This window comes from Seriola lalandi, unplaced genomic scaffold (genome assembly GCF_002814215.2).
Source record: "Seriola lalandi dorsalis isolate HSWRI2012SDOR001 ecotype SW California unplaced genomic scaffold, Sedor1 jcf7180002054893, whole genome shotgun sequence".
NCBI lineage: Eukaryota > Metazoa > Chordata > Actinopteri > Carangiformes > Carangidae > Seriola > Seriola lalandi.
This window is the reverse complement of record NW_019525445.1, coordinates 560,639-587,665: the sequence shown is the minus strand read 5'-3', so window position 1 is coordinate 587,665 and position 27,027 is coordinate 560,639. Positions and strand designations below refer to the sequence as shown.

The following is a 27,027-nucleotide window of genomic DNA, read 5'->3' as shown; positions in this document are numbered from 1 at the left end:
TTGAATTTGAGAGCCAAGGTCACATTTGTGGGCCCCTGTGGAGGAAATGCAAAAAAGTGCGGCGAGCACAGAAACACGCTCAGGGCCAATCGCAAGGACAACAGCTTCGTTGGAATTTAATTGCAAAAATAACTAGGTAGTGAACGATGACTGCCTAACAACTGTGCAACTTCTCTAGTTCACTCAGCTTGACTAAAAAGTACAAATGTGTATCATCATATGAAGGGAAGGAGCAGAGAAAGAGGAAATAACCTTGAGGCAAAACACAGGTAGTCAGGCACAGTAGTACGACAGTCAGATAGTCTAGTAAACACACTGCTTCAGTGAACCAAGGCACTTCTCTGCACAGCATCAAATGAACATTAGAACTGAACAAGAACCATGATAACAGCAGATAAAGTCACTAAAATTCAAGCTTCCCCAGTCGCAGAGATTTAGTTCAATTCTGTTGCTGAGACCACTGCAGATGAAGGACCAGTACGGACAACTATGGGGGGCCTGAAGTGACAACCCAGCAGTTGGCATTATGCGTGTCTCAACACGTGATTCCTTGTGCTTATGGTAAAAGTTCAGCCCTACTGTCTAATTCTAAACCCAGTGCATCTGTGACAGCGAGCGGTTACCATTGCAGACTCCATTGTTTGCCGTGTAAACACGATAGCAGCCCTGTGGCAGCAGTGTCACCAAGGAGAGAGAGGAGCAGCTGCCCTCATCACGTACTGTACGTAGTTGAGGGTACAATTGAATTCAGTTGTGTCAGGCTGTGTTAGCTGGATGCTGCCTTAAAAACGGATGTTTCACATTAAAAAAAAAAAAAAAATCTCTTGAAAAATGTGATCAATCTTAAGAACACATTTGACAGCAATTAGGGTGGGAACAATGTGTCTTTTACAAGAAGGTATTACAAACCACACCTTGGCTGTACATTTTCCATGCAGGAATAATCAAAGAAGTCTTTTTTGTTTTGTTTTCTTCATGCAGAAACCCACTTCCCTTTTCTGCCTTAAAACATGTCTATCACTCATCTAACACGTCCATTAGCCCACAATGCAGTTTAGTGTTATATGTGTACACACTCTTTTTACTATCTCTAATGCTAACAGTTTTTCTTTGCACAGAGCTGAAGTGAAATCATTTAAAATGCAGACACTGGAGAGACTGAAGCATCGAACCAGCTAAAAGTATAAGAACATGGAGAGGATGAAGAAGTGGCCAGAGCACACAAGCAATAATCCTCAGCTCCCTCAGTGGACTTTCCAACCCAGATGGACATTAACTCCGGGGGGGAAGGTCAAAGAGAGCTAGCAAGAGAGAGAGGAGAGAGAGACAGAGACAGAGACAGGAAAGCAGATTGAAAGAGAGCACAGAGGGCTATAAAAAGATGTGCATGTATGCGTGTGTGAGGGAGAGAGAGAGAAAATAGATTGGAAGAGATGGAGAAACAAGCTGATAAAAAGCTGTGTGGGGGTGAGAGAAAATGAGAGTAAGTGAGAGAGATCAAGAGAATGGGGAGTATGCAATCTGTGTATCTGCTTATGGGACAAAAAGGGGGGGGTTGAGAGAGAGAGAGAGAGAGAGAGAGAGAGAGAGAGAGAGAGAGAGAGAGAGAGAGAGAGAGAGAGAGAGGTGGTGTTCAACCTCTATCCGTTGGCACCATCTGTTTCAGGGCTTGATGACAGCTCCTGACCATGTGATCTCACCATGTGACCCGGCAATCTTGTGAAGAAACTACTGGCCTCTCCTGTTTGACATCCTGGCCCAAGACCAGAAGGCAAAAGCTACAACAACACAATTATACAGTGATAAAGGGAATGAGAGTGGGCAAGGGCAAGGTAGAGGCAGCTGAATATTAAACTGCTGTTGTGGAAACTGCAGCAAATGTCCAAGGGATTTGCCAATTTTTTTTTTTTTTTTTTTTTTTAAAACAACTGTTCCACCATTCCAGACAGCCAGAGTTATTTATATATAATTTTAAAAGGCATTGACGGTACGTGGAGTCAAAGGCAGCAGATTGAATTCAAAAGTAGAAAACAAAGCACAATATAGCCTCACGTTTTGAATCAAAAACCCTGTAATGAAGAGTATCACAGCAGCCCAGAGGTCGGAGACGCATACCATGTAAGTGCAACATCCCTGCTTTGAATCCAGCAGGAGACCTTTGTTGCATGTCACCCCTATAGCATTTCTTGTCTGCTTCTCTACTGTATCTGTCAAATGAAAGTAAAATGCCCCCCCAACCCCCCACCCCAAAAAAAAAAAAAACAAGAAAATCCTGAAAAAGACCTTAAATCTAAACCTCAAATATAAAACCCCTGAAACCAGAATAAGAGGCATTATTAACAGGACAAGGTTTTCGTACACATACAGCAAGTCCCATCCTGAGGCCACCTTTCTTTCTCGCTCTATCCCTAAATCCATCCCCCCATCCTCCAAAATCCACCCACTTATTTTCTGGCATCGAAAACCCCTACATCCTCTCCCTTATCTACTCATCCTCTTTCATTCTTCTCTTCATTCATGTATTTGTTTAAGGGACAACGCAATATCAGCAGCCAGATTAAAGGGAGGGACCCAACAGAAGTTACAAAACTAGGTGAAAGGTCATCACTGAAGATGCTTGTTGGTTAAAACTACTTTTAAGCGGAGAGGTGTGAAAATGGCATTTTTATTTTATGTTGACATTACAAAGCAGAGGAGCATAGAGGAGAGACACAGTTTGTTTTTAATTGGATTCTATCCCAGGCAAGCAAGGTGACACAGGGCTCCAAAGTCACCAGACTCGAAAGTCGCATTTGCATAGCATCACTCCAACTATCTCCACCTACTGTACACAGTGTCACCTTCACAGAGAAAAACTGTGTTAAAAAATTGGGTGAATCATACTATGTCCACTTGGGTGGGGAAAAAGTGACATGAATTTTCCTGAGGGAGCATGTTTTTAGTTCAGGAATGATAAAAAAAAAATCAGAATTATTCATCATTTGTTATTTTTTACCTTTTGTTTAGCCTTTCAGGTGGGTGCAATGTTTTCAGATTAATGAGCAATTTTAATTTATGTAGAACACCAACTCCATTTAAAAAGTAATATCTTCTTGTGAAACGAATGACTGCTTGACATTTAATCGAATTATGTTTTCAAGGCTTTCTGATCATTTTTAATTGAATTTGTCAAAATAATCATCTATTTCATTTTGTGCACAAACTCCTTGTGATTTATGATTAAAATGTCTAATCTGTAATGTTAGTGCACGTGGGTAGGCTACTATACGTACCATTGAGGGGCAGAGGGTTGTCCCCGCCTGGATGGGGGAACCCAAGACGACCTGCATGGGGAGACACAGAGCAGAAACATTTAACATGATGGGGCCTACATATGACTACATGCGATAGATGGAGGGAAACCAGTTTTAAAGTTGTGTCTGTCGTGTCTTTTTACGAATGGAGAGAACATCTTTTTATGTTGAATCCTTATTCTATGCAAAAATCTGTTTCAGTGAGTAAGACATGCAAATAAATGGAGAGTCTCTATGCTGCTGACAGCATAACCTCCAGAAAATATCCCACGCAACTTTTTTTTTTTTTTTTACAGCTCTGCACAGTGTAGGACATACTCCTTATAAAAGTTTATGTTTTTAGTTTTAAATAGCTGCCTTACACAGAAGTATGTATTAAAAGTTTGGTGAAAGTGCTAATGCAGAATAGGCTTTGGCTGTGACGGCTATGAGTACACTGTGTTGTTTCCACATCAATCTCATTAGAGACTACATCTGTGGGACACCAACAATCTCTCTCCCTCTCATCCACCTCCATTTTCCCAATGTGCGCCTCTCTCTCCTTCCCCGAGCCTCATGTCATACATTTTACATTGAGCCAATTGCCAGGCCCGTCTCGAACACACACACGCACACCCACACAAGTACATGTTATGATGCCAAACAAGCTTCAAAGTTATGCAAGGCCCGCTTGCTGCAGAGGGATAATGAGATAAAAGAGCTGAAATAGTACAACCATTGTTGTATGGGTACGGACCGCCCTGTGATTGGTGCATTCCAATGCCTCAGTCACATGGAAATCTGCTGGCCCCTCCCCCACACCTCGCCTATTGAGCCCCACAGTACTCAGTAGATGTGGTGCATGAAACAGAACTGGGACTCACAGACCACAGAAACCAGGGCGGACCACCCGTGGCTTCAAGAGCTACTATACAACAGATTTCTATACATTCAAACACAGTCGGGACGCTATCGGCTTCAAAATACAACTCTGTCAGTAAAATGTTCGGTTCAATCAAGATAAAACCATATTACACAGACAAGGACAATTCTTCCAGACAACACTACAGAATTCACCAGTTTATCTCCCCCTGTAATTTAGTTTAGTAATCTGTGCTGTTAGGTGCACCACCCAAAATCAAAGTCCATTTGAGCAGAACGTGTCATATTGGATTTAAAGAGCCTTTAATAGTCTCTGTGGAACAAGTGCACAGGCACGTAAGCTCATCCCATCCCTGTGCTCCTGCAGGGTTGTGTGTGCCCTCTCTGTGAACCTTATTTGCATCCCGCTGCCTGCTGGCTGCATACATGTATAGTACAGTAACAGTTAAAGAACATGCATGCACAAGTGGTGAGTGTGAGTGTGTGTGTATGTGTGTGTGTGGTGGCTGAACAGAGGGATCCTTTCTGTCAGTCAGGACAATGCTGGAAGCGATTCAAAGCCACTTCTACTGTAGACATTTTGTCTCGCCTGTTCCCTTGCTTCATCGCTCTCACTTTGTTCAATATGTTCCGCTGGAATGAGAAATTTCTGCTCTGCCTATGTGTATCTAAATGTGCTTGTGAAATCACACTGTCTGTGTTTATTACATTTGTGAGCGCATGCATGTATGTGTGTCACAGAGAGCAGGAGAGAGGGAGAATCAGTTGGCCTGGAGAAGAGTCAGCACTCAAAGAAAATGTGCTGTAATTATGTTTTTCTTTTTACTTTGCTGTGAGGGAAAAAGGGAAGGACTTACTGAAGGCACTGCTACAGCACACTGCTAAGTCTGACAAGAATTAGGAAAATAAGGAATAAATAGCAAAATATTTTATAGCAGGCCGAGGGCTACAGGACAAAAAAAGATAAGGAATAAGGGATGAGATATGGCGTGATGCATCATGTGAAAGCAGTGGAGAATGGGGTACTATACAAGAGCAAATTTGGGAAAGATGGAGGCATACAGGCGCCTCGAGGTTGTATGCCTCCACCAACCAGTCCAGTTACAGTTTACAAGCATGTTTGTCCAGACTCAGATATGCTTCACACACACATCTTCAACATAGCAGCACAAACGATGATCGATGATCACCACAGTTCATGTCACACTGACACTGACCTTTGACGACCAAATTCTAATCAGTTCATCCTTGAGTCCAGGTGAACGTTTGCACCAAATTTGAAGAAATTCCCTCAAGTTGTTACCGATATATTATGTAAATAAGAATGGGACATACGTACGGACCGACAATCTGAAAACATGATGCACCCAGCCACGGCTGTCACCAGCTCAGAGGCATAGAAAGCAGGTCAAATGAAAGGAGTGATAGGAAAGTTAAATGTGCAGTAATAGAATATAAAATATTGGACAAAATATAGAATGTAGCAGTAAATGCTGTCACACTAGTCAGTCTTTCCTCAAATAGTTGCAGAGTTGAGCTGTAGCACAAATGGAAAAAGAATTCACATTTAACTATTTTAGGAAGTTAAGCACAACAGTACTTCTGCTAAACTATATGTTATTTCATATCAGTTTAAAAAACATGGTTTCATTCCTGATGAAGCAGAAGCTTGTGGTTTTTAAGAGGACTTGCTTTGTCTTCTGATGCCAAGCTCTTGGATCTAACAGTCGCAGGAATCTGTGCCAGCATGGTTGGAGCTAGGATACCAAAACGTGGCTAATGAGGTAACTTTACAGTCTTCCTCTATTATTATTGAGGGAAGATTTACTAAAGTTTGACAGCAGAACATTAGATCTCAGCTGGATGTGGCTGAACCCAGTGGGTGTGAGGCTGAAATAGATAGGAGGTGATAGTGAAGTGTCTGGAACTCTTGACTTTTCACTCATCATGTTATTCTGGTAGTGAAACGGGTATGTATGTGTGTTTTAATTTGGTTACGCCTCTGTTGTAGAACACATAGCAATGTACACATGCGATGCAATTAAATTTACTAAAATTTATGACTGAGATTTTGAGACAAGGAGTGAAGAATGTGTTATGTGCAATGTTCAAAACAGAAAGCTTTTGCTTGAAAGGAAAGCAATATCTGTGTCACTGTGTTTAAGCTAGTCTAAAGCCAATTAAGCTCCAGCACCACACCCGAATCAAAATCTTGAGAAATCAAATGCGTTTCCTTCCAAACAAAGATCATTACCAGAACTGCTCCTACAGGCGACTCCCTCTCAACCATTAGCTAGAACTTTCTGCTAATTAAGCATTATCTATGTATAATTACTTTCAGTTACACCCTATGAAACAATAAACAGTACCAGCTACCTGCTGTATTCGATAATCCATTTTCTGGGTTACCATCGACCAGTGTTGTCTAACACCGTTCAGCCAATAAGAGACATTGACTAGTCTCTATTAATCAATAACCAAAGTCGGTTATAATCCAATCTCAAATGGATGGTTTTCGTTTTTAGTTAATTGTGAGTCTCTACTTTGAAATGTATAGAATACTGTATAGGTGTGTAATCATTCAATCAGATTTACAGTGACCATTGAAACAAACTAATGTCTTTTGAAAGGTGCAAAACTGCACCTGTAAGCCTGCGTCAGTTGTTTGCAAACATGCCAGATAATTGAAATATGTTCATTCTGGTGACCTGATACCAACCACAACTTCACACTGTCACTGTCTTTTTTGGCTTAGGAGGGTTCCTAACTGAGTGAAATGACCCAGGAGTATCCAAGTGGCAGCCATGATCAGAGCGGCTCAAATTCTCTAAATGCTGAGGAAAGGAGCTTCAGTGCTTCCTATCTTATCTCATTTAGCACAGGGTACACTGGACTTTCTTTTTTAAGAAAGGAAAGTCCAGGAAACAACAGAGCACCTATTTTATTCCTGTGACATGATCCAAAACTTCTGGAAATCCTTGCATGATTGGCTGAGCTCCAAATCCATAAATATAGATTTCTTCTCTTAAGGAGTTAGGTTAGGAGTTAGATAGGAGTCATCTTGAAAAACAAGCATTTTGAATTTTGTATATATGTGTGTATATATATATAAAAAAATGTTGTTTCACTAACCCCCACCCATTGTGTAATGCATGAAAAAATAATTTTCTTAGGAAAGGAGATTTTTTTTTTTCGACTTTTCAACTGCTGCCATTGTGTTCAGAAAACGTATCATCCTTCAGCTCTGCAGCCATGATCGTGAGAAACTAATGAAGGCCAACAATTTCGGTCCAGATGAGTGGGAGTCTTCCATCTCTCGGACAAATCCCCTCTTAAATACAAAGCCTCAGCATCTATCAGCCCTCTATTCTTTCAGCTTCTCAAAATGCATGAGAAAAAGAGGTCATACTTATTGCACCATGCTCAGGCACAACGAATTCTCTCACAAGTGAGAAAACGTTTTGGTGTTGAGGAAGTGGGAGGATAGAGGTGTCAGCTGACTCCTGCACACACCGACTTTTCCTAGTATTGTTGATCATAACCCTAAAAGATGACACAATGTCTAGATGTCTGATCTGTGGAGGAAGTGAAGCGTCTCTGATAAGAATTGAGGTTTTACATTGTGAATGAGTGTGAATGTGTGAGCTTTGATCCAAAGTGCAACACAATGAGACACAATCATAACACACCCTTATCTTTATGTTCATATTTATGTAAGAGGATGGTCAATTTACATTTTATTCAATGCCATAACACTGTGTAATCCATTGAAAGCGTTTGAGATTATTTTTCGACAGCAATCTTAATCTTGAAAGTAATCTTAAATAAATTGACACATATTTGGTTATTCCCTGTCCAAGAATAGATAATGTGTGAGGATCATGAGTGAAATTAATCAGTGTTTTGTTTTGTCCATGGCACACCATGATGTTCGATTCTTTGCACTACGTCTCTGCTGTCAACATTATGTAAAACAAAAAGGGTGGTGTTGCCACTTAGTGTTTCATGTTCTTGACTGGCGGCTGACATCCTCACCTTTCAGGGTGTCCTGCTCGGCCCTCATGATGTCGATCAGGGAGCTCTCCAGAGTGTTCATGTTGAAGCTGTCAAATGACCTGGTGCGTTCCTAAAGAGATGAGAGAAAGAAGAGAAACACCATTTAATTTTCTTTACTTGTAGTTTACACAATTTCTTTATTTTATTTGTGGCAACCAGCAGTCTGAACAACTGCCTCAGTTAACTCAAGATGGTCAAAGAGCACACCTACACAAGAGGAGGAGGCAGCATCCATCTTTATTTACACAAGAAAATATACTTTTTTTTTCAAAACCTAGCCTGGACATTCATGACCAAGGTAAGCTATTAATAAAAAATACGTTTTTCAAAGTAAGAGCCAGGTGCTTTCCCCCCATTATTTAAATGCATGATGGCCTTTTAATTTTAAGGTTCTGACACTTTTGGCATTGGCCTTTCATAGTGAGAATGACCAACAGTATACGATAGGAGTCAGCCCTAGTTTCACATAAGCATCAGTGGAATCTCAAGTTGATTACTCATATATTCTGCAAAGTAAACACCGAGATAAACTTTTTTTTTCTCCTGCTTTAATTGTCCATGCTTCTGCCCAACTCTGTAAGGCCTCCAAACAGGAGCTCAAACAATACCTTCAGACATCTCTGTGGCACAGGTGTGTGAACCATTTGAATTAAACAAGGACTTTGATAAAAACACTCCTGATCAGCAATTCAGCTTTGTGGTATTATTTTATGACACGTCATCATAGGTTTGCAATAAACCGACTTATTCAATGAGGCAGTATAATAGATGTCAACAGTAAAACAAGCAGTACAACCAAGCAGGAGCAACAGCTTTGTCACCCACAACAAGGGCATCCTTGGCATACCAAACATACTGGAAATGTTTGTGTGCACACATAAATGCGTGTAAACACACACACCCATCCACTGTGTATACATAAAATATGCGCACACACCAAAGACATGTGCCCTTACACAAACGCACAAGTGCCATGCTGATAAGGCTTCTGTCTTGACTCCACCTCAACCAAAAAAACATATGCAGCCTCTGACAACAACTTGAGAACAAACTGATAACCTTTTTCTGTCCAAAATAACCACAATTTAGGTCGACAAAGATACTGAAGACCACAATATGAAATATGCACCCTTCTTTTTTACATTGACCACTGGTGCTAAATGTTTTACGTCCCCACATCTTCACGTGTTTGACTGTTTCATTCCTTCCTCTGTCTCTTCCCTGTTTTTTTTTTTTCCAGTCAGTCTCCAATGCGTGCCACCTTAAAAGCAGAAATACCTTTAAAAAAAAGTTTTCTGTTCCTCAATCATGTGGCAGAGATCTCATATTGCATGACTCTTCTGGCTACAAGTTGTTGTTCAATAAGCCGTACATCATGACTAAAATGTTTAGTCATGATTCTTTTTTTCTTAACTGTCTGGTCACAACTGAAATAAACTTTTTTTTCCTACTTTCTGCATCATATCTTTTTGACTTGATCATTTTGAAGTACTATTTGCAGGGATATTTTCAAAAAACAATATGCTTTAAACCAGGAAGTAGCATTTTACATAAACAGTGATTTTTATGAAATGCACATAAGAACAAATAACACCAGATTAACATTTGGCACATGGATCAGGGGAAGGAGGACAAGGCTGCTGGACTACAAAGATATATGGTTGTAAAATATTAGAGTCAGGATACATTTCACGATCTCGGTTTTTGCTACATGACTTAAGTGGAGAAAACATCCACTTAAAATTGATTGAGCCTGACGAGATGCTTGACAGACCGATCAGGGAACAGAGAGGGATTTTTAGATCATGGCATGACTCACAGCCTCTTGAACACTTGTAAACCCTGTGGACGACAGCTGTTAAAAAGATAAGAAAAGCCTCATTCGGCAATGGCATCTTTTTCCAAACTTTATTCGGATGCTTAATTTTTTAGTGCATGGTTTGGGAGAAATGTGGACAGCTGCCATGTTTTTCAAGAGTTAAAGGCCAAGTGGTGCATTCTTCCAATCAGAAGCAGCAACAGTTTATGTGGAGATCTGATTAAAAAACAGAGACGCTATTTGTCTCTTATGCGGCATACTTGAAATCACACCCGTCTCAAGCAAAGAGACGAGGAGAAGTGACAACTGTGGGCTGATGTTCCCAGATTAAAAGCAACACATTACCATTAAACAAGAGGAATAAAGCATGACAGTGTGCATAAAACCCATCAATTAAAGTAAGCTGTGAGAAATTAAAAGAAAATCTACAATCACAACGCAGAGATAAAGAATGAAATGAACCTGTAAGCAACCTGTATATAGTCAGTCACAATTTCCATGTACTGCTTTGTCTTTCCAACAAATGAATCTAGGCCTAACCTGTAGTATTTATCCTGTAACCAGGTCAGGTCACACCCTCGCAACAAACTGTAGGCCAGTATCTGGGAGGATCAGCCTAAAAGCAAAACCACCTGGGGAAAAAAAAAGCTCAGTGTGTAATAATATTACACCATGAACACCACAGGGGTCAAATGCTTGGGGGTTCAGTAAAGCAGACCTGTGTCAGTGAACCATATGACCAAGAGTTTGGCAGGCAGGGAACTCACTTTTTCATCTTCTGCCTGGCGTCTAGAGTGGCTCCCAAAATTCAAGAGCTCCTTTTACTATCTCATCATCCAAAGAGCGTGGTTGGATGTCTGGCACACTTGCTGGTGAAAAAGCCAAACTTCCAAGCTGTAGCCAAAATTTTACCAGCACAAGGGCTGGAGGAGATTTCCCACACTGACGAAAGGAACATACTAAAACTGCGATGACATGATAGAAGAACACACCCAGTGAACACTCTCCCTCAAAACAAATATCAACAGAGGGATATAGGCCAGACCATGTGCACTATTTTCTCATATCCGCCTCAGTATCTTATGTGGACTTAGGCTATTGCTTCAGGTCAAATAAACCAAACATTCATAGATGGGGGGGGGGGACAGGAAACAAGTGAAGAACTGGTTCCTGTGAAACTGTACACCAAAAGTGAGTATAGCCTAGCACAGGTAAGCACACAAACAAAAATACATTCAAGTAAGTGGCAGCAATTTAAAGTATTTCTGGCACCTGCTGCATTTCTACAGTTAATGGTACCAGTTTATGTACCACCTTCTTGGTACAGTTATATTTTGGCTGCATGGTAATCCTATTATGTTGTTTCAGGAGAATAGGAATTCATTTTGTGACTGAGGTGGACTGGGTATGGCGGAGTCGAGGCCTCGCTGGTGCTCTGCAGTTGCTAAGCATTAGGCTCGGGAGGTGCAGATGGTGATTAATCATCAGATTTGTGCATCCCTCTCTCTCAACAACTGGCCAGCTGACTAGCAAAGTACTTACCCCTGACACATTGCAGGGTGTGCACAGTTACGCACACACACACACGTAGTAATTGTCACTTGTCACATCCAGTTACACACACACACACACACACACACACACACACACAGATTAGCTGCAAGGAAAACAAACACAATTTACAAGGTAGTCCATGTCATTGTGTATCTATGACAGTTAGCCCACACTAACCCCAGGCCATAGGTATAAACATAGAAGTCATGGCATGACATGCTATATTCTTTGCAGGCAGCTGTTAAATGTAGCTCAGTGTACTAGATAAGCAGGAAAAAAAACAGTAAGCATGATGCAGTCTGGCTCAAGCTAAAAGGATTTAAAAGAGGAGACACACCCCTTTTCACTGTGACTGTCGATAAAAGTCTGCATGATGGATTGATTTGCATTGTGCAGCATGGCAAAGCGCCCCTACCAAGCCCCGTCTCCATCTCTGAATGTTCGACCCTGAATCAACAAATATGTACTGAACTGATCGTAATGTACCAGGATTACACAAGCATGAATGCATCATAAATTTTGAAATCACCACAAAAAAGCTGCATGTGCTCAGTGAATCAAGAGCGTCCACACATAAAAATAAATCATATGATGGAGTAATCCTGTGTTAGCCTTGTGGGAGGCATGAAACTCTCAACGGGGCTTTTTCACAATTAGTCATGTGGTCAATAAAATGAATGAAAATTCTGAAAAATGTCCATCCAAATTTCTCGAAGACCAAGGTGGCGTCTAAAAACTTTTAAGGAAACTAGCAGACATATCTTCTTAAAAAGGAAAAAAAAAAAGACTCAAAATGAATGATTGATTATCACAATCGTTACCAGCAATTCTGTCAATTGACCAATCAATGAATAGACTAATTTTTGCAGCTCTAGTTCATTTACTGGTATTTTTTTAACATTCTGGTCAGTGTAAAGTACATTCATTTAGTCATTAATTCATTGCTTCCTGTGAAAAGGTAAGACTTACACGATACGCTGTCATATACCCAGCTCATCTTGAAAGACCTGGCAAAATAGTAACTGTGGTCATTTGGTCAATATTAGAGCTGCAATTCTTAGTTGATTAATCAATTACTTGATTTACAGAAATTAACCAGCAACTATCTTGATAATTGATTTATCAAATTAGGATTTTTGCAAACACAAATTCCAAAAATCTGACAGTTCCAGCGCCTCGAATATGACAATTTGTTGATTTTCTTTGTCTTCACATCATTTTAAACATCTTAAAGCTTTTCAGTGTATCCATATTGCCCAGTGTGCCCAGCTAATCAACATTTTACATTCAATGTACATTCAGTAGTCAATGTCAATCCATTGCTTTCCATCTTGCATTAGTCGAGAGTGTAATGAAACCTTGCCTTAAGAGACTAGCTAGTCATTGTCAAGAGAAGCACTGCCCAGCTCAGTTAGTGAGACAGACAGACTTGAGAGAGATGCATTGCAAGCTAGCACTTAGCACTTAGCTAACTAGAAACAGGTTTGCCTGATTGCTGTTCCAACAATTCACTCTCATGGTGGTTTTTGTTTAGGACCAAACAGGTAGACACTGTAATAAAATACCTGATTTTCCCCTGAGAGTTAATACCAGCACCCAACAGTAGCTTGGTGCTTATTTCACATGCCCCGAGTCACCAACAGCTGTCACACATCAATGACAGATGATGGTACAGGGCATCTGCACAACCCTACATAAAAACCATATATGAATATGAAACCTTTTAAAGCTACATTTGTTTAAGCGTAAAGTGAAAAAAGGGTTGAAATAACAAAACTGATCCGATTACTTGCAAGATAGGCTACACAGCCTCTCAACTTTAGACAGGTTTTAATTTTAGGCACCACAAACCAGAGAGGACAACCTCCAACAGATTTTGATGACATGTAGCGAAGCAAAGAATGATTAAATACAGCTTGCTGTAGGTGATTAACTCCAACATTAATCTTCCATGTCACCTGCCTGTTAATGAAAAATGGAAGTTGAGGGAGGGTTGAAGAGTGGAGAAAGTAATAGGGTAAAGGACATAAGAATATATGGCTGCAGTGAGAGTTTTCAGGTTTTGAGGAGGTGTGAGATTATTTCAACATCCATCTGAAATTCATAGGTGGCAAGTTTTTCCCCTTATTTTTGTGCTTCTAATCACATCCCTGAGAGAACAGGGAGAGAGAGGAAGCCCAAAGCAAAGAAGGGAAGGTGGTAAGTGGCAGATGAAAGAGAGGGGATGATGGAGAGAGGGAAAGCGAATAGTGAGGTAAGGCAAAGTAATAAAGAGAAGAAAAGAGGGCAGGAAAGGGAAGCAGGTTGAGCTTTTGATGCTTGTGATTATGTTTCTTCCTGGTCTAAGCATTTCAAAGGCCTGCTATGACATTAAATACCCCCAACTGTCAAAAACAACCTACTACCCCGAGCTGGCTGAATGGCTGAATACTGTGTGTATGTGTACATTTGGGGTGTAACAGGACTGCCTGGGGTTTAGACCGAGCTGACTCCTTTATTATACGCAATGAGCTAGGCTAAATACAATATGACACTTCTGCATATTCTCTGCTTTGTCTTCTGCCTTTGTTAAGACACATGTGCAGAAGACCTAGGCCAGGGACTAATTAGGACTCATGCACACATGGGCATGTGCACATACGCACACATAAGCACCAGCTCTCTTTCTTGCTGTTTCAGAGCGTCTGTCAAGGGTGTGAGAAGGGCACAATGAGGCTGTATGAGCAGCAGAGTTATGTGCTTGCCAGCGCAGCTTGGGTCGCTCATTAGTCTAAAAAAACATTTCTCTCATTTAACACCACTGTGACAAGGACCAGAGGTAATGGCTGAAACCTGAGGCTTCTAGAGTTTAATGGCTCAGAGTGTCTGTTTGTGGGTGTGCTTGCGGACAAGAGAATTTGCATGTACATCTACATCATGGATACGGGAAAAAAGGCCACCTGAAAGGCTTCCCCTTCAAAGTAAGCATGTCAGCATCAACATAATCATCTTCTCATCATGAAAGTCTCCTGCCAAACACAGGCTAATGAGCAGGTGAATCATTAAATCATTTGTTGCCACAAACTGGCGAAAGAAAATCTCCTTCTAGAGGCACTACTTAAGAGCGATGACATGGTTTCTCAGGCCATTTCCTCTAAGTAACATAGAGAAATAAAATGCCAAACATCTATGTTCATTAAGTACAGTTATAATGCTAATGCTTGTGGGCTGACCAAAACTGCCCAGAAATACTGCACTATGAACCTCTTCATCAGCCTAGCAGTCATCGCAACCATTGGCTTGAACTTTTTTCATTGACCCTTCACATGATGACAATTCATCATCTAAAGGTCTGATTCTAAAAATAAAGAGATGTTTTAATGAATTAGCCTCTGCTTTCTTTTCCAACTGATACTCGACTTTTCAGACAATCAGAAGTTGAACAAAATGTTTGAGTCAGACAACAGGTGTTGAGAGACAGTTTAATAACATACCTTTATGTAACAGCACTGTATAAGTCTTCAGTATATGAAAGCTACACAAACAATGAGGAGGCAGCTGTAACCTGCAGTTACCCAGGTAGCTTACTGAGACAATATCCTGTTCTGGCTTACTCGCCTTCAGGCCCTGCAGGTCTCGACCTGGTCACTGGCCAAATCTACCAATCCAAATGAGCCCAGTACACCTGACACAGCAGCAGGCCTCTGACCTTGAATTTCAGAGGTGAGGAATTAGGGAACAGGGAAAGAAAGAAAAGAGAAGAATAGAGGAAGGCAAGGAAGGGGTTTCTGTGAATTAAAAAAAAAAAAAAAAACATATTTCTGGTGTAAGGCTAATTTCCAGCAGACCAGCAGTTAGCAGCAGTGGGCTTGGACAGGAGCCCATCACAAATGCTAAAGCAGCTCTAATACAGCAACGGCCCTGCTTTGCTGCAGCAACAGCAGCAGTATTCTGTGTGCCATGTTTGTACACCACTTTGAATAAACTATCCACCAAATGGTCTTGCTTTCAAACTGCATCTATGCATTTGCTCATATACACACAAATCGCTCTCATGGACATGAAAGTGGGCAGAGTGAGAGATCTTTGCCTCTGCAGCTATCTGTTGTAACGCAGCAAGATAGTGACCAGTGGCATATTCCTGTTTTAATGTATGTTCATATCTTTCTGCAAATGTTACAGAAGAGCGACTTTATGGGGGTCAGCTATCTGATTAGTCCCTGCAGAGTTGTTTGTTGCAATCCCATTTATTCCAAAGGCGTACAAAGAGAGTGACACCGTCATGAACTTTGATGGCACACAGGCAGAACAATGGGGGTTCTAAAGCAAAAGCCACTGATCCTTCATCTGATGTGTCAGTGCTAAAATGGAAACTATGTGAGGCAGTTGGACAATGCTACTGGAAGAGTGTGACAACAGTTCCTCATGGAGTACATTTAGTGCGGAGTTACAGGAGCTACGGCATTTCAATTACCAAACCTGGGGGGTGCCTTGTGTAAGGCAACGTATGTCATCAGTCTTCTGAACAGTGCGTGATCTCGAGGAGCGCTGACAAGAACCATTTTGATTACAGTTTTAAAAAAGTAAAACAAAGCTATTGGTCTAATGGTTTTTGGCAATCCTTCAGCAATTGCAATAAGACAGGAGTGAATGACAAGGAAATAGCCTAAGCCAGCTGGTCTGACAGACATGGCAATTTTCATGTCACATCGAACTACAAACCGAGACACTCATAGTAAAAAACAACACTGACAAATATCTTTGCGATATACAGAGGTTTCTGACAAACAAACCTGACACTTGGATGCCTATATAATAATTTAACAGCGGTTTCTACAGTGACAGCTTCAACCCTGCAACGTGATCCATAGGCTCACACCAAACTGACACATTTTTCAATTCAGTTAGAGGGGAGCAGAACAATGTCATCATCCTATGGTTCAGAAAAACACATTATACATGGTTCATAATTTAATAAACTTAATTATTCTTCACAAGTGTAAAGACAACACCTAGAAAACCAAGTCTTATAGTTTAAGGGTTATGTGTCAGTGTACATCTTCATTCTTTTACAGGCATCTTTATATTTTTTTTAATCTAGATCAAAATGACCCATTCCCTATTACTCTTGCTCTTTGCAAATGAGTTATACTTCCACACACACACACACACACACACACACACACACACACACACACACACACAGTAAGGCCCATCCTCCCTCTGCCCTTGCAGTATCAAGAGGGCAAAAGGACAATGCTACTTGAGCTGATCTGATTCAACCACAATCAAGGGCAACATACTGCAGCTACAGCAATGCTAGCTTTAGCTTTAATCTGATATGGGGATGTAACAGAAGGGACTACTGCTCAAAATGGATGCAGCATCACAGGTCTGATGAAACAGATGCAACTAATGGGGCTAGGTACTAGAAAACTTTGCATTTATAATTATTTTCTGTTGCCAAGTTAGTGAATTTTTTATCTAAATTTGTTGCTTGTCAAAAATTGATTTTACCACAATACAACTCAAAAATATTAATAAGGATGAGGCCTAAATGATTTGGTACAGGTCAGACATGAACCTCACCCCATGACTACGCACAACAATTAGGCTGTTATCTGCTGGTAAATTGCTGCTCATATGTAAGCTTTGCCATTTATTCAGCAAAAACACTCAAGACATGTCAAGACATGTCAGAACAAAGTCCTTACTGTTTGGCCTGTGGTGCACTGTGAGTCATTAATTGCAAGTTGAGATAAGGAAATACCTTAAAAAAGGTCAAAACGAGCATCACTCTCTACATTTTTAATTGGGTAATTTGCTTCTTTGGAGAATTTTAGTTTGTTACTGAAGAAACTGTCAATGAAAATAGAGGTTATGACTTTCCCCAATGAATGGGCATGGCCTGGAAACGAAGCAGCCCATCACTGGTGTTCTCTAAGGCCAATTAGTAATATTGTTAAGCTATTGACAGGCAGCTGAAACAACAAAGGCAACCAATCATCCAGACAATTTAACACTATCTACTCCAACCAAGATGACATATTGATGGCAACCTATGGCTGACCAGAAGTTAATTTGACGGAGCAAACTGTCAGTAGATGAAGGAACATTGTGCAATGGTAAGAAGGCAAAAGGATATGCATAGTACTTAAAGAAAGCTCTCATCAGGTCATCAGGCCTGGCTGGGCCTATAGCAACCTCCCTCTTTTCACCCCCGCCTCCTTGTAACGACCGACACAATTAATCATGAGCTGGATCAATAAAATGAATTTATCTCCATGTTCCCTTTGCCTCTTGCAATCGGATCAGCGGTTTCTACATGTGATAATACAATTATTCAAGCCATCTTCATTGTGTTTGGACCCAGCTGTCAAAATTACAGTATGAATAGGCTGGCATTTTGAAAACGAGTCGCTAGGCTTTGACAGCCACGACCTGGGTGATTAATAAAGTGGTAATCCTGAAAAATCATTAGGTTCCATTTCACAGAATAAAATAGATTGATACCCTGTTACGTGAAAGGAGTAAAGAATAGTGCTCGGTCAATCAATCTACAGTATTACCTCTTTTTTTTTTGTATTTCTGACTGAAATAAAAGATATCCCATAATGATATCTCCTTGTTCACTGGCGTATCTACTTTTGTCTTCATACTGTATCTCAGTGTATGTCATTCTCAGACTTCCATTCCGGCGATGGTTCTCCTCACACCCTCTCTCACTTTCCCCAATTCTATCCTCCCTCTCACATTTCTACATCCTGCGCCCCATCTTTTTCTCTCCATCCTGATGTCCCCTCCACTCCCAACTCCCCGCATCCCCACTCCTCCCACCAACCCCCCAGCTCGTATACGTGGCACACACCGCTGCAGTGACAGAGCCACATTAGTCATCATCAGGGACATACAGCTGTGGAAGTACAGAGCCCAACGACTGATTTCTCCGCTAACACGGTGACAAATGCATCATGTAAATCCATGCCCTCCCCCCATCTCTAAAAATAGCAGTTATACCACATACTATAATAAAATTAACAGCTGACATAAATGACACGTTAATGTTTAATCATTCAGGCAGCAAGCGGCCACCGCTGAAAAATATTCACACATAAAGCATTAAAACACAAAGTGCGCATACGCACGCGCTTCGGTCTATAAGCACAGGAAAAAAACAGTTAATAAAAGGAATACTATGCCAGAATTATTGCTAAATCATAAAAGGAGGCCATCCAGAGGCAAACTGACCTGAAAGGGGAAGATGTTATCACTGCGACCGACTCCATCATCCATCCAGGACTTGGGGTTGAAGCCTGCAGGACTGTTTCGAGGGTACTTCTGGGATGCCACGTGGTTGTTAGGGAAGGTCTTCTTTAGGGGAGAGATAGAGTTGATGGGGGTCATCCCGCCATTCAGCCCTCGGCGATAATCTCTGCCCTGGGACCCTCCCCATCCGCCGCCACCACTACCATAGCCTCCTCCAGGGCTCCAGGAGGTGGAGGAGCCGGGGGAAGGAGAGGGGCTCTGGTAGCTGGCTGGACCCCAGGGGGACGGGGGCTTGTTCAGGCTGTTGGACAAATGCGGCAACTGGCTGAAAGCCGGATTCCTGTGCGGAAAGGGCGGCGGAGGGTGTGGAGAGGCCGGGGAGCGCCGATGCTGCTGGTGTTGGTTGTGGGGGTGTTGAAAGTGGGGGTGAGGTGGGGGAGCCGCGTGGTGCTGGGACAAGGCCGCCGCCGGTCCAATCTGGGGGGAGAAGTTCCCACCAAATCCTGGACTGACATGGTGTGAGAAGTTCTGGAACAGCAGGGGTCCGTTGTTGGCAGAGGCCGGATTGAAGAAGCTGACGTCTTCATTTATGATGGTTGATGGCGCCGGCGGGATGGCAGCTGACCAGTTGTTGAAGCCAGTAAGTGATGACGAGGTTGTACTAGACTGGACAGGGCCAGTTCCCCCGAGACCAGATGTCTCCTGGTAATCGAAGCCTGTCAGGACTGGAGACTCGAGACGTAGCTGCTTCTCCTTTCCATTACTTCCTTCAGATGTGCCGTTGTCTGTCTTGGCTTCCTCTGACCGGGCCTTTTCCAGTTCTGAAATGATCCCACCACCACTTCCACCCTCCTGGTGACTCCCAGGGGACAACTGCTGCTGCTTTTCTTGCGTTTCCTGCATTTCCTGCTGCTGCTGTGCTTTGGGCTTTTCTGGGCCCCCCAGGATTTCGTCTTGCACACTGTTATGGGTGGCAGAGGCAGGGAAGAGCCAGGGAGAGCCTCCCGTGGTGCCATTCCCTGCGGCTGTGGTGCTGTTTATGAAAGCAGCAGGGCTCTGCGACACATTTTGGTGGTGGTGTGGGGGCTGCAGATGCGGGTGGATTCGGACCGGGAATGCAGACTTGTTGCCAGTGTTGTTTTGAACTAGGACTCCAAACCCGTAATCCCCCATTTGTTTTCTCCCCCCACACACAAATGCTATCCCGTGATCGTTTGGTCCTATTGAGAGAAGAGCACACAGGATGGCATGCACTGAGTTAGCAGTCACCCCAGTCATTCCACTATAGATCAAGGGATTTAGAAACAATTAGGTGATGGACACTGACATTTCCTAGTGACATAAAAGATCTGTTTTTTTCAGTTGGGTCTGTTTTACGCCCTCAGAGAATTCCTAGACATATGATAATCACACAATATTGTCATGAATGAGCTCATTCTTGCACTGAACAATCTAACCTTATTACTCTAGGCAGTTGACAAAAGCCAACCAGTTAACATTACATCTTTAGCTAATTATAACCCCGTGACGTTGCCAGCTTGTCTGCAGCTGAGCTGCTGGCAGCCACCAGTAAAGCTAGAAGCAGCCGGCACACACACACACACACACACACACACACACACACACACACACACACACACATTTTGAGACGGTTTCCTTACGCAAACCGACTGACAAACAATAAATTACTCACAGCATAACGTCAACGAGAACAGAGTAATACAAAATATCAATGAATGTTGAACATATTAGCAATCAATCGTTATAACGTTCACAAGAAAAGCACTCGACCTTGTTTGACAGCTGTCAGTCCAACCTCAAATTTTATCAGATTTAACTCACACACTTGTTTACTCTGACTGAAATGGGTCCATTGAGTAGTGTCACACATTGTTGTTCATTAATACATCCTTACACTTGAGGTAACAGTCGACAGTCAAGCGGTTTAAAATAAACTAGATGTGTTAGCTACCATCCGTTGCTAACGTTAGCTAGCTAGCTATTAACCGTTAGCACGAATGCTAGCTAGCCGGACAGGCTGGATACAGGCGAGTAAAATTTATTCTCACCTTCTGATCACCACCTTCGACCTCGGCGATGTCTTTGTCGAGACGCTTCCCTCGGGCTGAAAGCAAGGTGGTGTCCTCGAAAAGATGAGTACGGCAGGAAAAGCTTTTCAGAGGCGATTTGATAGCTGACTCGTACAGTGCAGTCGGTCAGCTTTTTTTTTTCTCCCTTCTCCTGACGTGTCCTGCCTGCTCAATGACACAGCTCTCTATCCGCTGCCTCTGATCTGGACCGTATCACCAAAGAGCTTTGTTAACGTGGCAATGTGTGTAATGTATTCGGCCGCGGGTCTTTAACAAGCTTTTACTCGATGGGGTTCATTGTTCGTTTGATTTCAGTATCTTTTTTCGCTAAGGGTCTTTCCAGAGCCAGCCGATTCCTGTGCGCTTCTTGGCTGCCCCTCTCTCCTGGAACCGACCGTGGCCGAATAACAGCGAGAGATCGGCCGAGACACACTTCCGCTTCTAGCGCCACCCTTTCCATGCTGACCACTCCTCCGGAGAGCCACACCTCGACATGTGATTGGACGGAGCGCCGGCAACCTCGCCCAATTTCTTCATCATTTAACAGCCATACACCAATAATACATCCATGCCACCCGTAAGTACTGCCCACTGAGGTCGGAATCATAGAAAAAAAAATCCTCCTTGCACGGTCCTGTCCTTTCACGATGCAGCCTGTATCAGGTCGTGAGAAAGCTGAGATACCCCCCCCCCCCCCATCCCTCCCCCCACACTCCTCTGGAAAGGATGGCAATGCCTCAGAGAAAGAGCATCCTTGGCCCAAGCTTCTTGATCTCACACTCCCTCAGTGTACAAGTGGGAATGACCTCTCTGGAAAACAAAAGTGTCATAGCAGAAACGATTTGCAGTCAACAAAGATGGGCACTCATTCTGCTCCATACACCAGATTACAAAACCCCATGGCGGTGGTGGAACTGCTCAAAAACTACTCAGGTACAGGAGAACACAACATCTAGGAGGTTTTGAATTAGGGATTATCCATAATCCAGTTCATGTGGAATACCTTGTGGCCCTTGCCTCTCCTTTCCTAGCAGGCCTATGTTGATAGTCTGATTGCCTATTAATGTCTCTTACAGGGTCTGTAAACTGTGCTAATGACTGTCCTTTGACTTTTATTCACATTTTTTTCATTCATTTCATTTTTTACTTTTTGCGTAATAAATTTACTCTTTTTGCATCTGTGGATTCTCTTTGCGTCTTTATCAGTGTGAATGGGACAACTGATTTTGGCCACATACTCCTGTATCTATACTGGCATCATCTTCTGAAAAGCCTGAAATCAAGAGCACAAACCCAGCAACAATTCTTAATGATACAGGAAGTCATGGTATCATTTCACTAGGTGTTTTTGTTGTTTTCTTGTTAGTGTTATCCATATTTGTCATTAGTTTCCATTCCCACATTATTGATACATACTGTCTCCTGTATTTTTTTCTGAAACATGACATCATTATGTTTTTACAAAATACATATAAAAAGATAATGAGCCAGAATGGCACTCTGCGCCAAGGTGGAAAATGCCCTATCTTGCAATGTTAAGGAAAGTGATTTTTAAAAAATTCCAGGATCAGGCCTTTTAACTGGATCAGCACCAAGATTTAATGGGTTCTTCCCTGGCTCATGCCCCATTCCTCCACCAAGTTTGGTGCAAATCCTGCTGACAAACAAACAAAAAAACAAACAAACAAACCAACAAACAGTCACAGGCGAAAGAAGACACAATCTCCTTGGCGGAGGTAAACAGCACATGTGAAATTCATGATATTCCATCTGTCTGAAAAACATATGTGCCAATTTAATTTCATCACATGTGGTGTCTTGTATTTCACATGTGAAATGTCGGAAAATTACATTTGCCTGCATGTGAATTTTTCACATTTCATATGGTTTTCCACATTTAATAAACATGTGAAATGTGCTTCACATATGACAAATTCACATGTACTCTTTTCATTTCTTTTGTCTCCAAATTATGTCCTATTAAGGAGGGCTATATCTTTACTCCTTTTCAAGCATGATTGAAAATATACATGTTTGATTCAAAGATCAATACCATGTTAATTAGTGAGCTTTTGAGGTGCTGGTAGGTGTTTTTGTTTTGACCTTTCTTTGGACATTGCCACCAGACTAGCTGATTCGCCCAGTCTTTATGCTAAGCTATGCTAACTGCCTGCTGGCTCCAGCCCACATTCAAAAGACGGACATGAAAGTGCTATAAATCTTCCCATCTAAATCTCAGCAAGAAAGCAAATAAGCATATTTCCCAAAATGTCAAAACTATTACTTCAAAAACTCGACCCATGAAGGACCTCCTCTTGTGTTTAAAAACTAGCCTAAGCTAGTCCTTGCATGCACAGTATTCTAACAGTTTAACGTGTGATTGATCATATAACCGTTTCAATCACTCCTAATTTCACCAGTATATCACAGCATAGCCCAGCTAAGAGATGTGACTGTGTCCGCTTTACTCTGCCAGATGTCTGACCATCCAATCCTTTTTACTTCATCACCCGCCCACACCATTCCCCACATCTCTTTATCTCCCTCTCTGTCCTCCTCTGTGTCCTTCTCTCCTGTACGGTCATTATCACTTCGAGGTCATCAAACAGCTTTGACTCTGTCAGTCTCACCGACCCTCAACTGGCAGTGTTACATGCAGCCACAAATGGCTATCTAATAAATCTGTCACTTCAAGTCCAGCTGGGAGAGGGTGATAAATTAGGGAATCTGTAGTGTTCTGCATTATTAAATGTGTACAGAAAGGATGAGCAGGGGATGGGAGGTGGATGGCAGGTATTGGCAGGGCTAGGGAGTGACCGGCTTAAAGTAATCCGATTAAAAATATATATATTACAGATATCTGATAGTAACACTATTAACATGCAGTTTGCGTATTGGTGCGAACTGTGCAAATAAACACACATGAGATAGAATTCTGAGGTAACTAGCTTCAAAAGTGAACGAGAACATTTATTTTACAATTTGATGCAAAACATAATTGAATGCAAGCTGAGAGCACTGATAACCAGTGATAACATTAACTGTAAGAAAATCTTAACTTTTTCAAGTTGTTGTTTTTTCATTTGATTATATGGATTATATTTTGGCATGGAGCAGCATAGGTCTATTACTTCCAGATAAAACAAAAATATTTTAAATATTATTTTAAAAATATGATGAAATATCATAACATATGACTCCTTCTAAATTTAAAGTGCAAATTGTTCTGTCCTCTTATCTTCTCTGGCATAATATGAATCGTCCTTTAATTGTCTCATGATAATGATATAATGATGCAGTAGATATATTCCACAAATGATCGTTTTCCCTGCATTGCTTTTTAATCAGTGTAATATATCCATTGCAAATATACAGCACAGCAGTGCTAGCCTGACACTTGTATCATGCATTTCTATTATATATTATCATTCCTACTGGTGACCTCCATTTCCCTTCCCTATTTTCTCATCTCTGTTCTGTTCCACCATCAAAACTGCTCAAGTGAAATCTTAATCATACACTGGAGGGCCAGAATCAGCAGGAGGAAGGAGTAACGTTTGATAGCCCTAAAAGTGCTGCAGCTTTACACTATCTCTTGCATAGGGCAGGATATTCATCTCGCAGCGGGGTGGATGATTAGGCAGAGTGCTTGGTACTGTAAATGGATTTCTAGGACAGTATAACCAGTCTGACTGGCCTCACTCAGGAGACAACACCCTCTTCTCCTTCTGTTCTCCGTCTGCCTTTCACTCTCTGTCTCACACACAGGTTTGTTTGTTTTTTTTACCAAATTCCCCATGTCCAGAGGAACAAGAAAAAACAAAGCACGAAGCAGAAGGGGACATAGCATACATATTTGTGAAATTATTTATGGAACCTATATTTCTGTATCTACAGCTTCAGCCTAAAATGTTACAGCGTAAAGCTACTGAGATGTGTGATTTGTCTAGAAAATCGCTAATAGCCAGTTTTGCCATGTGTTCTCTTTCTGGCAGTGGTTTTGTGTGTGCTCTGCCATATCCAAGACTGGATAGGTGCTATGAATAAAACATTGAATCCATTAAAAAATTAATCGACTCTACCTTAGGCATAATTATGGTGCAATTCCTCCCAGAGTGCATGTGTGTGTGTGTGTGTGTGTGTGTGTGTGTCTGTTTGTGAGTTTTAGTGTACAGTTTTATGCGTGCACAAAGGTGCCTAAGTGCCAATGTGCACATGCAAAATTCCATGCTAATCTTAAAATCTCAATTTGAACAATTCTATTGCGGTGGCAGAGAAAATTCTGCAGCCCGTTCACGTGACTGGACAAACTCCAAAATGCATTGTGATCCACTGAAAAACATGGCTGTCTTCCAAACTGACATTTGGGAAATACAAGGTGTTGACCTGACAGCGATTGTATTTGTCTAAATTATGCAGATGTTTCCACGTATGGTGTCTCAGGGAGAGATAGATGGTTTTCGAACAACGTAACAAAGCGATCACGATGCACTGTCGAAGAGTTGTGTTTGTGTCTTATGAAATATTCAGAGAGTGTACATGTTGCTAACAAAACGGTGCGGACGTGCTCCTGGGTGGCTTTGGGACACAACAAGGACCTCTGGGTAGGAAGTAGAGTGGTGGTGGTGGGGGGGTGAATGGTGAATTAGATGATGCAAAAAGCAAATATGCAAGAGGAGGATGGGAGGATAAGAGTGCAGAGCAAACATGGAACACGGATGGATGCAGAAACAAATAACTATATACAAGTGTGTAAATGCTTCAGTGTTAAAAGTCTCCATTGAAACTAACAATAAACATAGAATTTCACTTTCAACACCACTTACAATCCTTACACACAAAGAAGACTTTATAGATCAATCACTTTTCCAGTGTTTCCACCATAGTTGTATTGATCCGTCTTAAGGTGACACTCGTAATTAATGAAAACATAATTTTACTGGAAATATAAATGAAAGCCATCAGCTTCCTTCATATTTATATTAGAGAGCAATTCCTCTCCTCAGTGTTTTCGTTTTTGTCTGACAGCCTGAGACCTTTCACATCCTTCATGTGTCCAGTGTACTTTGCCCTGTTATGCTCTCCCTGGGGACGCTATACTAATTAAGCCACAGAGGTCTCTGCTGGGTAGCGGGCCAGGGTGACTGTTTGAAAAAGACACATGTACTCAGTGTGTCTGTGTGTGTGTCTGTGTGTGTGTGTGTGTGTTTGTGTGTGTGTGTGTGTGTGTGTGTGTGTGTGTGTGTGTGCACATTAGATTGAGCAAATATGTGGTTAAGCAAGTTAACACATATTCCAAAATTCAACATTTTGCACTGCAGCAAAACTGGAAAATCTGCTGTGTGACTCATTCTTCTCAGTCCTCAGTTTTAGCCGATCATGGTTAACTTCCCATATTAATGAAAGAAAATAAGAAAAGTGACATAAAAATTGTCTTTAAAAAGAAACATGCTTAATAATGTATGAACTGCAAAAGAAATGGATTTAATTTTATTCGGAGAGGCACCAATGTCAGAGAGAAAATTTGCAAAATTAGCATAATCACTGCAAGTGACATAGAAAAATAATGCTGGTAAATTATCCATTTTTGTCCTCTTGGTAGCCATGATAATTATATGAGAATTGCACACATTAATGCCAAAAAGTTTCATAAAAGAACGGCGTGAAACTCAAACAGGGACTGGACACATGTAGTGTCATGTGTTGTTCATCCCTCTCTGTGGCGAAACTGGGTTAAGGATTTACAGCCAAATGCGTCTTTATATCTTTCACTACATCCCTGTATCTTGAGTGATTCTTGTACTATATGTGGCAGGCTGCAATGTGTGGATTTGTTGTTTCCATGGCAATGTCAGATTTGGGCTACTTGTTCATTCATTCACTGCTCATGACATATAAAAGTGATTCTGCTTTTGCCTATTTTCATATGTTTGCATCTTTATTTTTCTTATGAATCAAGGCGAGAGAAAACATTTGGAAGTATTGATTTGCCAATTGGTCACGTGCGTGTGTGTGCGTGTGTGTGTGTGTGTCTGTGTAAGAGTGTGTGTGTGTGTGTGTGTATGTGTGAAATCAATTGAGGAACTGTGCCTCTAAAGGAGTGGTTTCA

General features: G+C 41.6%; 1 protein-coding gene across 1 annotated transcript in view; it reads right to left on the bottom strand.

The window, feature by feature from the left end:
• cpeb4b (cytoplasmic polyadenylation element binding protein 4b) overlaps positions 1–21,339 on the bottom strand; it is a 32,319-nt gene extending 10,980 nt beyond the window's left edge. The window contains exons 1-4 of the mRNA XM_023429359.2: positions 20,898–21,339; positions 18,811–20,048; positions 8,190–8,280; positions 3,273–3,323 (exon numbers count right to left, since the gene is read on the bottom strand). Of these exons, the coding sequence (XP_023285127.1) occupies positions 3,273–3,323; positions 8,190–8,280; positions 18,811–20,001 (1,333 nt within the window). The 5' untranslated portion in view covers positions 20,002–20,048; positions 20,898–21,339. The remainder of the gene's footprint in view (positions 1–3,272; positions 3,324–8,189; positions 8,281–18,810; positions 20,049–20,897) is intronic.
• Between the last annotated feature and the right edge of the window lie 5,688 nt (positions 21,340–27,027).